Below are 12,946 nucleotides of genomic sequence, written 5' to 3' on the forward strand. Positions count from 1 at the left end.
CGACTCAGAGTATACTTGGATTTCAGTCGCCCCAAAGGTACAGTGGACGCACAGGGTGCTTTTGTCATTTTGGACTCTTGAGAATCTCATCTGTACCCCAGGAGCTGCCTGATCTAAGGCTGGGGAAGACCCACGCTTTGACTAGTGGAGAAAACCTCCTGGATGGTGTCAGAGCGTTGTCTGTCTAGTTACCTGTGAGCTAGACAAACCCTTTTTGAAATCCTGAAATCCTTATGGGGAAGGAAAAAGAACTTTTTAACTCAACTCATGCACACACAAAATTAAATTGGAAAGCATAGGACCTTCTGTAATAATCTTTGAGTATGGGCTTGTTCTACCTCTGAGCTATACCACTAGCCCTATTTTTCAACTTTTTACTTTGCAACAGGGTCTCCCTAAGTTGTGTAGGGCCTCACTAAGTTGCTGAAACTGGCCATGAACCTGTGATGATCCTGTCTCAGCCCCCCATGTACTGGGATGACAGGGTGCACCACCACTCCTGCCTAAGAGTTAGAACAATATTGGAACTGAAAATTCAAGTAAGAATGACTGAACTGACTCAGTCACAATTCAGAAGCCTCCAAAATCATCAGAAAAGACTGCTGCTGGTACTATAGATTGAGAGGAGAACATGGTCAGAGCTGTACTTTAAAGATTGGTGTTGTTCTCTTTAGTCACAGGCTTTCAATATTTCTCTCTTCAGAAAAACTCTCTCTTCTTGGCTTCTGGATGTACTGAATGTAGGTAACAATCTTTGCTCTCTTACTAGTACCTAAAATCGGTAACAGGTTCACACCAGGAACCTGATGTGAATATATACTTCAGAAATACCCAAAAGAGGTCAGTAAAAGCACGAAGAGACATAAAGATAGTATAGATGGTCAGTGAGGAGAAACTTCTTTCAAAGAAATTACTTTCTCAAAACAAGATTAAATTAGAATAAACCTGCCAGTATTCACGCGGTTCTTCTCATTTTCATTTTGTCCATATTAAAGCAGTAACATCACACGAGGCTATGCATCAGCCAGAAGGATATGTACATGATACTCTAAAATGACCACTTGGCTGGCTGGCTGCAGTGACACATGCCTCTAATCTGGGACTTGGGAGGCTATGACGGGAGGACGGCAGGTTCAAGGCCAGCCTCAGGAACTTAGCAAGACCCCGTGTCAAAATAAAAAATGGCTGGAGGTGCAGCTCAGAGGCAGAACAGCCCTGAGTTCAATCTCCAGCAACAAAAAATATAAATAAAATGATTTCCTTAGCTCAATATAGATTAAAAAGTTTAACATAAAGAATGAGCAAAGTTATGGCGGACTCAAAAGGCTGAGGTATTCAGGTTCTTCAGAATCACAGGTGTGCAGCACGGGGCAGAGAAGTCAATTAAATATCAACAAAAACTAGAGTTAAGGATTTAAAATAACTACTTTTATATTATCTAGTAACCTGAGAAGGGGAAAATGATTAAATGCCAGCAATATAGAGTCCTGAAAATATTTCACCATCCAAATATTTTGAGGCAGAAACCTCAAAAGATTCAAGAATAACCTTTTCAAGTAATTTGTTAAAAGATTTCCGAAGGTTGGTCATTAGACAATTTTCACACACACAAAAAATGGTAAACTCCTACAATGTTGGCATTATTTGTCTAAACTATAGACACGGCTTCCTAATACATCAGCTAAACAGTTATACCTTTGGTTATAAAATCATCTGCTGTCCGCTCCTGCTTGGTTGTCTTCCAAAGGAAAAAAAAGTGTTTCTCATTTTGAAACAGTTGTAGACAATCTGGAGATGATTATTTTTGATTACATAATTTGAGCAGAATTTTTCAATAAGAAAAACATTGAATTCTGGGTTCTTAACATATCTGTGTATATATATGTATGTATACATGTAGTACAATAAAGGAATTTTTGGCTGGTGACCAGGAGATATGCTTTCTAGTTACTGCTTCATGGATAACAGGGATAATTATTTGGAATAAATCACTTAGCCATTTTGTGCCTGAGTTTCACTCTCTGTCAAATGGGGATAAGAATACCTGTGATAATTATTTACAGGAATCTTTTGAGGCTGAAGTAAAACACTAGAAAGCACTTTTATTTTTTTCAGAACAGAATATAAATGCTATGTCATGAAACCATTAAGAATTTTAAAGGTACCACGTCCTGTAGCCATTCGGATGTGTGCTTAAGGGAGACGTTCCGACGAGATCACAGGATGAATATTCAGTTTGATTTTATTTTAAAAATAATAAATCACAAAGCTAAAATGTCTGAACAAGGTCACTTAACCCTCTCCCCAGGTGGTTAGTTATTCTCATCACTGTCGACATCATCATTACTCTTTAGCTACATGTTTAATACGTCAGCTTCACTGGGCAAATGTGTCCCGGGCACAGGTGGCTTTCAGAAGCAACGCTGATCTTCACAAGAGCTTCGTCCTCTGCTTTTATTTGACGATGCGGACCCGGGTGGGGAGGGACAGAGCGGCCGCCCTGGGCCTGTCATTGAGGTACCAGTTCCCTCAGAGAGGCCAGGGCGGCATGGATGCGCACGTGCAATCTGTTTTCAAAGTCGTAGCCAGAGAAATCCTCCTGTAAGACCAAAAAAGACACTTGTGGACTGTTAGCTCACCGCCCAGGGCCTGCAGGTTCAAGGACACTGCATCCCGTGCTCCCCGTGGAAACCCTGCGCTCCCAGCAAAGGCTTCCTTCCCACTCACCTGCTCCTCTGATTCCCAAAACCTCAGAATTTGTCTACTGTAAACTGACTGTTCATACTGGTCCCTCGGAAAAATCGCCCTCATTTTATTCTTGCGCTTGGGAGGCTGAGACTGGAGGATCATGGTTCGCGGACAGCCTCAGCTACTTAGTGAGGCCTTCTGCAACTCAGTGAGACCCGGTTTCAAAATAAAGAATAAAAAATAGGGTAGGGGCTGTAGCTCGGAAGTTGAATGCCCCTGGGTTCCATCCCCAGACCCGCAAAAAAAAAAAAAAAAAAAAAAAAAAAAAAAAAAAAAAAAAAGAAAGAAATAGTAGTCTTAAATTGTGTTACTGTTAGAAATTCTTAACTCAAAATAGAGTTATGAAAAGTTTCTTTTCCCTGGAGCTGGATGAGTGCCTACAGTCCTCCATACTCAGGACACCAGTGAGAAGATCACTCAGGCCTAGGAGTTTAAGACCAGCCTGGCAACATAGCAAGACCCCAACTCAGAAAAAAAAAAAAAGTTCATTTTCCCACCCACACACGAAGACTAAAACTTAGAAAAAAAGGACTTTCTCATGACCTTGGCAGTTGCACTGAAAATCAAGGGTTTGCTGACTCAGTCAGTCAGCACGTATCCTTTCCAGAGTCACCGGCCAGAGCATCAGTATACAGATTTTTAAAGCTCAGATCCAGGTGTACAGTGGGCAGGGTAAGAAGAGCTTGGGGATGATGAGACGTGTTACCTTTGCTTGAAGAAGTAGAGTCCGGCCTCTTCCTACTGTCTAAATGTAAGAAAAATGTATTATCTCTTAATATCTACAGACAAATATACTTAACCAGAAATGTTATCATAAGAGGACATGTTGATTCAAACAACCCACACAAAACAGCTGAGTCAACTGTTCAGTCAAGTTAGATGGTTCAATTTTTCCATAATATCAAGACGTTTAATAATTTCATCAGGTATTTAATTTTTCCTAGTTTTCACTATTTGCCTAAAAACAGGAACAAGAAAGGTATAATACCATAGGTTAAAATCTTACTAAAAAACCTAAAATCAATAATAATTAACAGGTTTTATCTAAAGATCATAAAGTATATTTCCGTTTGAAGGCACTGCTGTGAGGATATCAACTTAACTTTTTATTTACATTTTTTTTTGGTGGTACTGGGGATAGAACCCAGGGGCCTTCTACCCCCCCCCCCCCCGTTACACTCCCAGACCTATTTTTTTTATTTTTTTTTTAATTTGGAAACATAGTCTCTTAAGCCAGCTGAGGCTGGCTTCGAACCTGCGTGATCCTCCTGTCTCAGCCTCCCAAGTGCAGGGATTACAAGCGTGCGCCACCACGCCCGGCCAACTTACCTTTTTAAAACCATCCATAGTCCAGGCTTATATTTAAGCACATGTGTGTGCATAATGTCTATGCATATTATGCCTAAATATACATTAAGGCTATATGAAGAGAAAAATTCTATTAAAACAAAGACTACAGTGTTACAAGTTCCTGCCCAAATTTATAAAAATCACATTTTCTATTTTGTTAATGTTAGAACTCTAAATTAAAAGAGTTTTGAAATAAAAGTCCATCTTTGGCAAAATAGGCTACATATTGAAAGATTACACTGTAGTCATATTTCTGCTAACCTTGGAAGGCCATGAATTGAAAGTTAAGATGAATTTGCTAAAACATGAAAAATTATAAAATCTATGAATCTCATGTATTTCAGTTTCTAAAAGAAGGTAACAAGCAATTAGGCACTATTAAGACAAAAAACCCCACTCACCCATTGTACTAACTTAAACAGACATCTCAAATGGTAACTGTCAACTTCTATTTGCATGGTATTCTAAATGTTTAAGTAATCCTACATGATATCATCTTCACATACTCATTATCATCTTTATTCAGTTAACAAGGCAAATACTTTTATCCTATTTCAAACAATGGGAGGCATGTGGTTAAGCAAGTTAAGTGTCGTATACTAAAATACAGAGCAGAGTTAAATTATGATTCTTTTCTTTTCAACACACTGCAGTACACAAAATACCATTCTCAAAAAGACGGTTATTTTCCCTTATATGAATCTTTGTTTGAAAAGCTACATTTGTAACTCAAATTCCAGAGAAAACACCTCTTCTTATAGACAAGAAAGTAGAGCCAGGGTGGTAGCACACGCCTGTAATCCCAGTACTTGGGAGGCTGGGACAGGAGGATCACAGGTTCAAGGTCAGTCTTAGCAACACAGCCAGACCTTCACCAACTGAGTGAGACTTCACTTCAAAATAAAAAAATGCTGTAGGCCTAGGGGTGTAGCTCAGAGGCAGAACATTCCTGTGTTCAGCCTCTAGTCCCAAAATCAAAACAAAGACAACAGGATTACTAGCTTCGTGGACTCAACATACTTGAAACTAAGGAAACAAAATGAACAATACTATGGTCAATCCATTTATTTTAAGCGGAGGATGGTTTCCTTGTGCATGTGTACAATTTTGCTGGTGAATAAATTACACACACTCATGAAATCTTACCTCTGGTTTGTCTAGCAGAAGACAGCCAAGTTCATAGCAGGCGTACGGCTGAATATATAGGTTATTCTGACGACACAACTCGTCCTTAGCAGCCCGCTGGAAGAACTGAAAGTGGTACAAAAGTTAACGGCGTGAGTTCGTTTCCTTCCTGGTGTAAGACTCATCACAACACTTAACAGGCAGGAAGGGCGATGCATTTTCTTTTTGCTTCCAGATCAGATTTCCTTGTCTTCATTCCTTTGTATCCATCCCCATCCACATCTCCAAAGTCCTTTACATGCCGCCTGGTGTGCGTCCTCCAGGATGGTAATCCGCTGGGCAGCTTAACTTGTACTGCTTACTCTCCACCATCACACCAATTTCTACTGCTCTTATAAAAGCCTAAAGATTGTGCATGTTCATTTTTTGGTGGTACTACGAGTTGAACCCAGGGGCATTGTACCTCTGAGCTACATCCCCAGGCCCCCTTTTAAATTTTTAAATAGGGTCTCACTAAGTTGTGGAAGGCCTCAGTAAGTTGCTGTGAACCTGTGATTCTCCTGTCTCACCCTCCCAAGTACTGGGGTTACAGGCATGTGCCATCGTGCCCAATTGCATGTTAAATTTTTTTTTTTTTTTTTTTTTTTGGTGGTACTGAGGATGGAACCCAGGGGCCTTCTACCTCCAGGCTACACTCCCAGACCTATTTTATATTTTATTTGGAAACAGGGTCTCTTAAGCCACATGAGGCTGGCTTTGAATCTGCGTGATCCTCCTGTCTCAGCCTCCCAAGCGCGGGGATTACAAGTGTGCACCACCATGCCTGGCTTGCATGTTAATATTTAAAACAAAAACACACAAATCAAGAACCATCTCTTGGCATGTGTCTTCACTACATCTTGCTGGTACTGAAGCAGGTTATCTAAAAATAAGCTCTTAGCCGAGCATGGTGGCGCATGTTTGTAATTCCAGCACTTGGGAGACTGAGACAGGAGGATCGCAGGTTCAAAGCCAGCCTCAGCTACTTAGTGAGGCTCTCAGCAACTTAGTGAGACCCTGTTTCCAAATAAAATATAAAATAGGTCTGGGAGTGTAGCCTGGATGTAGAAAGCCCCTGGGTTCCACCTCAGTACCACCAAAACCAAGAAACAAGAACAACAAAAACCTAACCAGGTAAAGAGTGTGGTTACCTGCCTGTGGTCCTAGTACTTGGGAGGCTGAGACAGGAGGGCTGCAGGTTTGAGACGACCCTCAGCAACTCAGCAAACTTCTCAGCACCCAAGTGAGAGCACATTTCAGAACAATTATAAAAAGGCTGGGGGTAGAGCTCAGAGGTACAATGCCCTTGGGTTCAGTCCTCACTGCCAAAACCAAACCAAACAACAAAAACCTAACAGGGGCCGGGGATGTAGCCCAGTGGCACGCACCTCTCTAGCACGTGTGAGGCCTTGGGTTAGATCCCCAGGACCAAAATAAAAACAAAACTAGCCGAACAAACACTTGGCTTGATAAACCCCTCCACCTGTCCTGGATAATAATGAATGGTTCTTTTCCACATAATCCGTGTGAAGGCTGTTCCGAGCCAACAACTTCCGAGACCTCATTCCCGGTATGGCATCAGTCAGCTGTAGTTAGAGGGGGAGAGTGGCGTGTGGACACGTCAGGCCATTCTAGGTCTTGCTGTCTCTGAGGCCTCCCTGCCCCGCCAGTGGCCTGCCTCATTTCTCCCTCTCCAGCTGAGACTGTCATCTTTGATAAGTAGCTAGTGCCAGAAAAGAAGCCCGTACATACAAAAAAGTGCTCTGAGAATCTGTAGTTACACTAAGAATATTATATGAACCGTCAGCTTTAGCATCTGAAGAGATGGCACTAATCAGATGGAGTGGATAAAGTTCATACTTCACTGACCTTCAGTGGGACCTTGGCTTTAAGGCCATTTCCCTTCCCGCACTCAGACGCATGGATGTAGGTGGTCACGATTTATTTCTTTAGCCACAGCATTCACAGCTTACCTGAAGAGCATCTTCTGAGTTCCCTAAACATTTGTGTATGGCACCGAGAAGCAAAGACTTTAATCCAGCAACAGATGAGTCGTCCACTTCATGGCAAGCTGAAAGACGAGAGGGGTGAGAAGGAAGGAAAGCGGTCAATTCCTTGAGCATCGCCAAGAGCGACGCACTATCTCACGGTTCAGCCACTCGGGCAGTTCATGTTGCTACCCCCTTAAATACAAAAGGTACTCAACTCCCCGGCTGTCATGCAAAGAAAAAAAATCTATCCTTAAAGCATCTGTCCTTAAAGAAAGGCAAAATATCAAACCTCAAAGAGCCAAGAAAATTCCAAACTACATCAGTTACTGAGTGAAAGAAGCCTGTCTGGAAATGAGGTAGGTATGGTTCCTAGACTATAAAGATGGCTAAAGGTCAGAGGTGTTTCTGTGCATGCCTCATTCAAGTATTTGAGAGGCTGAGACAGGAGGTTCCCAGGTTCAAGATAGCCTCAGCACTCAGCATTCTGCCTAACACTGAGGAATGGCAGAATCTAACCCACAGATCTCAGGGTTGGGCTAATTTTTAATAAGGACATTGAAGAATTATTCATATTCACTGCAGAGACTGCACGCTCTCCACCAACAAGCACACCTTTGTTGTTAGTGCGTTCATTCTGAAACCTGGAAAGGAGCGCACAGAATATTCAGTCAAATTTCACTTAAGTGAGACTCATTCTTTTTGTGTTTTCTGGGAGAGGCTACTGGGGATTGAACCCAGAGGCATTCTACCTCTGAGCTACGCCCCAACCCTATCTTCTACAGGGCCTCATTAAATTGCTGAGGCAGAATGGATTCTGCCCTTCCCCAAACCTGCAATCTTCCTGTCTCAGCCTCCCAAGTACTGGGATTACAGGCATGTGCTGCCATGCATACCCGAGACTTGTTCTCGTGCCTGTCAGTTGCTGCTGCTTGTATTTCCGGTTGTGTTTTCATAATCTGTAATAATCTCTAAATACATGATCCTGCACTTGTACATTAAAAAGGCACTTAAGTCGGGCATGGGGACGTTTATAATTCCAGTACTTGGAAGACTGAGACAGGAGGATCACAGGTTCATAGCCAGCCTCAGCTACTTAGGCCTTCCATAACTTAGTGAGACCCTGTTTCAAAATAAAGGATTAAAAACAGGGCTGGGGGTATAGCTCAGCGGTAGAATTGCCCTGAGTTCAAAAAAATAAATCAATAAGAAGGTACTTAAGATCCTTCACTGTGCATGTAAGTTAGACATTAATATCCTATAGCTATCCTATGCAGTGATATCCCCTACTTGCTTTAACAAGAGAAGTTTTAATTTATGCAAATCCTTTCAAAATGAACACAGCAGAACTTATGTACCCAAGAAATTTGCTTCAAGCTATTCCCTTGGCAAGTGATTCACCTGCTCTAGTTACAGAGCCAACCGGGCAAAACTCTTAGAGTTTCCTTTGATCTCTGGCACAGAGTGGCAAAGTTTTGGACTTTCAGGGCAGACTATTTAAGAAATAGAAAAAATCATCTACAGGAAATCTGGTAATAAAAATATGTGATTGAATGGATAATGCTATATCTGGTCAAAATCAAGTGTGTACCATAGACAGATCTGGAAAATTCTCCACAGTGGCTTACAATCTATTCCTGCAAAAAGTCTGAAATGTTCACACTAAATTTTTGAGGTAGAGAAGCATATGTGTGAAGAATAATATATTTGTTTTTTTTTTTCTTTTATCTTTTTTTTTTTTTTTTGCCATACTGGGGATGGAAGCAGGACATTGTATCTCTGGGTAAGATCTTCAATTTTTTTTATTCTTTATCTGGAAACAGGGTCTCATTGAGTTGCAAAGGGCCTAAGTAGTAGCTTACGCTGTCTCTGAACCTGTGCAATCCTCCTGTCTCAGCCTTCCAAATGCTGGGATAACAAGTGTGCGCCATTACGCCCAGCTAGAAGAATATATTTCTAAAGATATTTCCTGTGAAGCAATCCTTTTGGAGGTATGAATTTTTTACTTTAACATAGAAGTATCATCTATTTAACTGTATTTCTATTTTATTTTTCTTTTGGTGGTACTGGGGGTGGAACCCAGAGGCTTTCTACCTCCAGGCTATACTCCCAGACCTATTTTTTAATATATTTTATTTGGAAACAGGGTCTCACTAAATTGCTGAGAGCCTCACTCAGCTGAGGCTGGCTTCGAACCTGTGAGATCCTCCTGTCTCAGCCTCCCAAGCGCTGGGATTACAAGCTATGCCATCACGCCTGGCTTAACTGTATTTCTAGCTGCATAATTTAAGTCTCTTCACACTCCCAAGGTGAAATCGTCTGTAGGATGACTGAAAACTGCTACTCAACAAGTTGTCTTCTGGCGGCCGGGGAGCTGGCCAAGTCCCCTGGCTGTTCCAAGTCTGTTTCGTCATATCACATTGGCACGGCAATGCTGTCTGCCTTTCCTGTCTCCATGCATTGCAATGTGCAGCAAATAATTTGCTAGACTACAAACTTCCATTCCAACGTCTACCATTTGCTAGGCATTGTGGTGCACACCTGTAGTCGTGGTACTTGGGAAGCAGAGACAGGAAGATCACAGGTTTGAGGCCAGCCTCAGCAACTTAGTAATGCCCTTACCAATGTAGAGAGACCCTGTTTCAAAATAAAAAATAAAAAAGGATTGGGAGTATAGCTTAGAGGTAGAATACCCTGGGTCTAATTCCCACTACTACTACTACAAAAAAAAAGTCTACCATTAAACTTTTAGAAGAAATGTTATATTATTTTTAATTTATCTCCCAGTGAAATATTCTTATGACTATAATAAAAATAATTTTATCAAGGTTATCTAGGGTCTTACAGGTTTTCTAATACAGGAATGAAAAGTACAGGCTTCTAATTATACTCCTAGGTATTTACTCAAGAGAAGTAAGAAAGTGTCACTACATAAAATGCTCATCAACTTATACTGTACACTTATTATTCATAGCAGCATTACTCCTGATAGCTAAAAACCAAAAGCAAAGGTTCATCAATAGGGAAATAAATAGTGGTATAGTTATCAACAGGCAATGAAATACTACTCAGCAAATAAAAGATACTGCCTACTGATGTGGGCCTACAACACAGGAAACTCTCATAGACATGATGCTGAAAAATTCATTATGCTGAAATACAAAAACATAAATCCTGGGGTTTTGCTTACATGAAGTTCAAGGGCAGGCAAAACTAATCTCTGGAAATAGAAATCAGAACAGTGGTTGTCTTGAGGTGGAGACTGACTAGAAGGTGCACGGGGACTCTAGGGATGCTGGAATGTCCTATGTGGCCATGCCGAGACATGCCAAGGCCTATAAATAGGTCACAAAATCTCACTGGCTAGATGCTTTAATACCTCAGCATTTTATGCACGTGAATCACAACTGCGCAAAACAAGTGCTTTCCCTGGGAAAACAATGTATGCGCCCAGCAGCACCCGCAGCTGCAGAACCCATAACATCTGTCGTATTAGTACAGAGGAGCATCACCGTGAACTTCCAACCAGGCAGGCGCCCCGTCCACCCCAGCAACGCAGCCTCTCGTCACCTGGGTGAAGGAACCGTCTTCACCATCGCCACCTCTATCCAAGGACGACACACCTGTGCGCTGGCTCACAGTCTTTATGAGCAACGGAAGGAAACTCACAGAGGTGCTGGGTCACGTGCAGGCTCCCATCTTTACCTTGGCTCATCCTCTGCAGGTTGGGGAAGGAGCAGTTGGGAAGGGCTTTCCACAAGTACAGCACTTCGATGGAGGCCAGGACACACAGCGCTCTGGTGGGCGCTTGTTTCCGAAATCTGTCTGCCTGCAAAGCGGTCGAGGGATTGGCGCAGTTTTTTTAAAAAGCAAATTCAGACACAAAATATACTTCATATACATGGAAAAGTCCACCATGCATATTCAGTGAGAATGGCCCTCTCCTACAAAGCTACAATTGAACATTTCTCTATAGTCATGTTTTCCCCGTTTGTTCTGGTTTGGATTTGGAATGCCCCTAAAACACTCCTGAGTCTGGTTTTGCACCCAGCAGGGTTCCGAGAGGGGCTTTCAGGCAGAGATCCGATACCCAGGGCGTGAGTCGATAGCCAGGGCGTGGACCTTGTCTGAGGTCGTCCACGTGGTGAGTGGACTTCCCGGGTGGCAAGTGTGAGGAGGCAGGGCTGTCTGGAGGAGGCGGTCCCTGGGCGTGTGCCTCGGAAGGGTCTGTCCCTTCGTGTGCCCCACTCTCCTGGTGGCCATGGCCAGCGTCCTGTCCCGCCAGGCCCTTCTGCCATGGAGCTTCTCTTTGGGGCTGCTGCCCATGGCGCTCACGCACTCTGAGCAAAACATGCTTTCCTCCTCCAGGCTGCCCTGCCAGGTATTCTGGTCACAGAGACAAAAAGCGAACTCACATGGTTTTGAATATATTTGTAGATTTGTACATTCATTATTCACCTCATTCTATTCTCAGTGGACTCTGAACACTTGAGGGATGAAACAGGACTTATTTTAGCTTAAATCAATGAGTTGGTAGCAGCTGTGTGACACATAGTAAGTACCCTGATGGCTCCATATGGAGGATGTAAGACTAGATACATCTGACTGTGGGTCTATTGATTTTTTACTTTTCTGCTTAGTCCCAGTACTCTCAGTTGCATCTATAATCTAATTTATGCTCACACACATTCATTAAATGTTCATTCAATAAAAAAACTAACTTAAAAAAATCTGCTTATAGAATAAAATAACCGATGGAGTTAAAAAAAAACTGATCTCATGGAAAATTCGGCAAATGACGAGATATTATGTAACTGAAGGTTACTCAGCAGAATTTTATTCTCGAAAATGTAGGATAAATTAGGGACATTGTGCTTATGAGATTTCTGCTGGTAAATCTGATGCCCATTTTTTTTTTATTACATCAAAACGTGGCGTGCTCGCCCCCCTGAGCAGCAGACAGTCTGCATCTCTCTCTGGCTCGGCCAATTCGGATTCCTCTGAAGCTACCTAATTCTTTAGACAGACACTTTTCCTCTCCAGATATGCTCATTAGCTCTGCAGGCTCTGTAGTGTCTCTGCTCATGATAAAAAGAAAGTTTGCTTTAGTTATTTGTAGTGAAACAAACACATTTATTCAGAGCAGAAGGTCATAGGAGCTAATTCTCTGAGTGCTGAACTGCATTTTGCACAGCAGGTAGGTCAGGTTCCAACAGGATATCCTAAAGCCTATCCAAGGCAGGCTCAGTGACAATGTCCATCACAAGGAGACGTGAGGTTGACAGGCTCCAACGTACCTTTTTCACTGAGAATTGTTCAATCTGATTGTTTTTCCTTTTGAAAAGTTTCTGAACTTCTTTAAAGACAATTTGTGCCCCATCCACATCACCAGTAGCTCCCTGACAAACTGTAAGGAAACATAATCATATTTATGAAGTATTAGGGGGGAAAGCCACTGATACCGAGGGTGATGATACTGGAAATGTTACCAAAGGAAAAGCAGGTATGTTTAGAGACGTCCCAGGACGGGCTGTGCTATCCTGCCAACCACCCTCCCACTAGTTCCTGGAGCTTGGGAGATGATGGGGAAGTCATGGCCCTGGCACGCCCCTGCGTTCTATCTTCTGCACTAAAAAAAAATGTTTAAAGTCTTGACATTTCCCCCCCCCCCCCAGGTACTGGGGACTGAACCCAGG

At 42.3% G+C, this 12,946-nt stretch overlaps 1 protein-coding gene across 1 annotated transcript in view; it reads right to left on the reverse strand.

The window, feature by feature from the left end:
• Positions 1-2,509: 2,509 nt before the first annotated feature.
• Positions 2,510-12,946, reverse strand: part of TTC39C (tetratricopeptide repeat domain 39C) — a gene marked incomplete at both ends in the record, with an annotated part of 99,574 nt that continues 89,137 nt past the window's right edge. Inside the window, 6 exons of the mRNA XM_080714458.1 lie at positions 2,510-2,599; positions 3,455-3,493; positions 5,245-5,349; positions 7,236-7,333; positions 10,956-11,079; positions 12,548-12,657. Coding sequence (XP_080570584.1) covers positions 2,510-2,599; positions 3,455-3,493; positions 5,245-5,349; positions 7,236-7,333; positions 10,956-11,079; positions 12,548-12,657 — 566 coding nt within the window. The remainder of the gene's footprint in view (positions 2,600-3,454; positions 3,494-5,244; positions 5,350-7,235; positions 7,334-10,955; positions 11,080-12,547; positions 12,658-12,946) is intronic.

Source organism: Muscardinus avellanarius, assembly GCF_963383645.1.
Source record: "Muscardinus avellanarius genome assembly, chromosome: 17".
In the NCBI taxonomy this organism is placed as follows: domain Eukaryota; kingdom Metazoa; phylum Chordata; class Mammalia; order Rodentia; family Gliridae; genus Muscardinus; species Muscardinus avellanarius.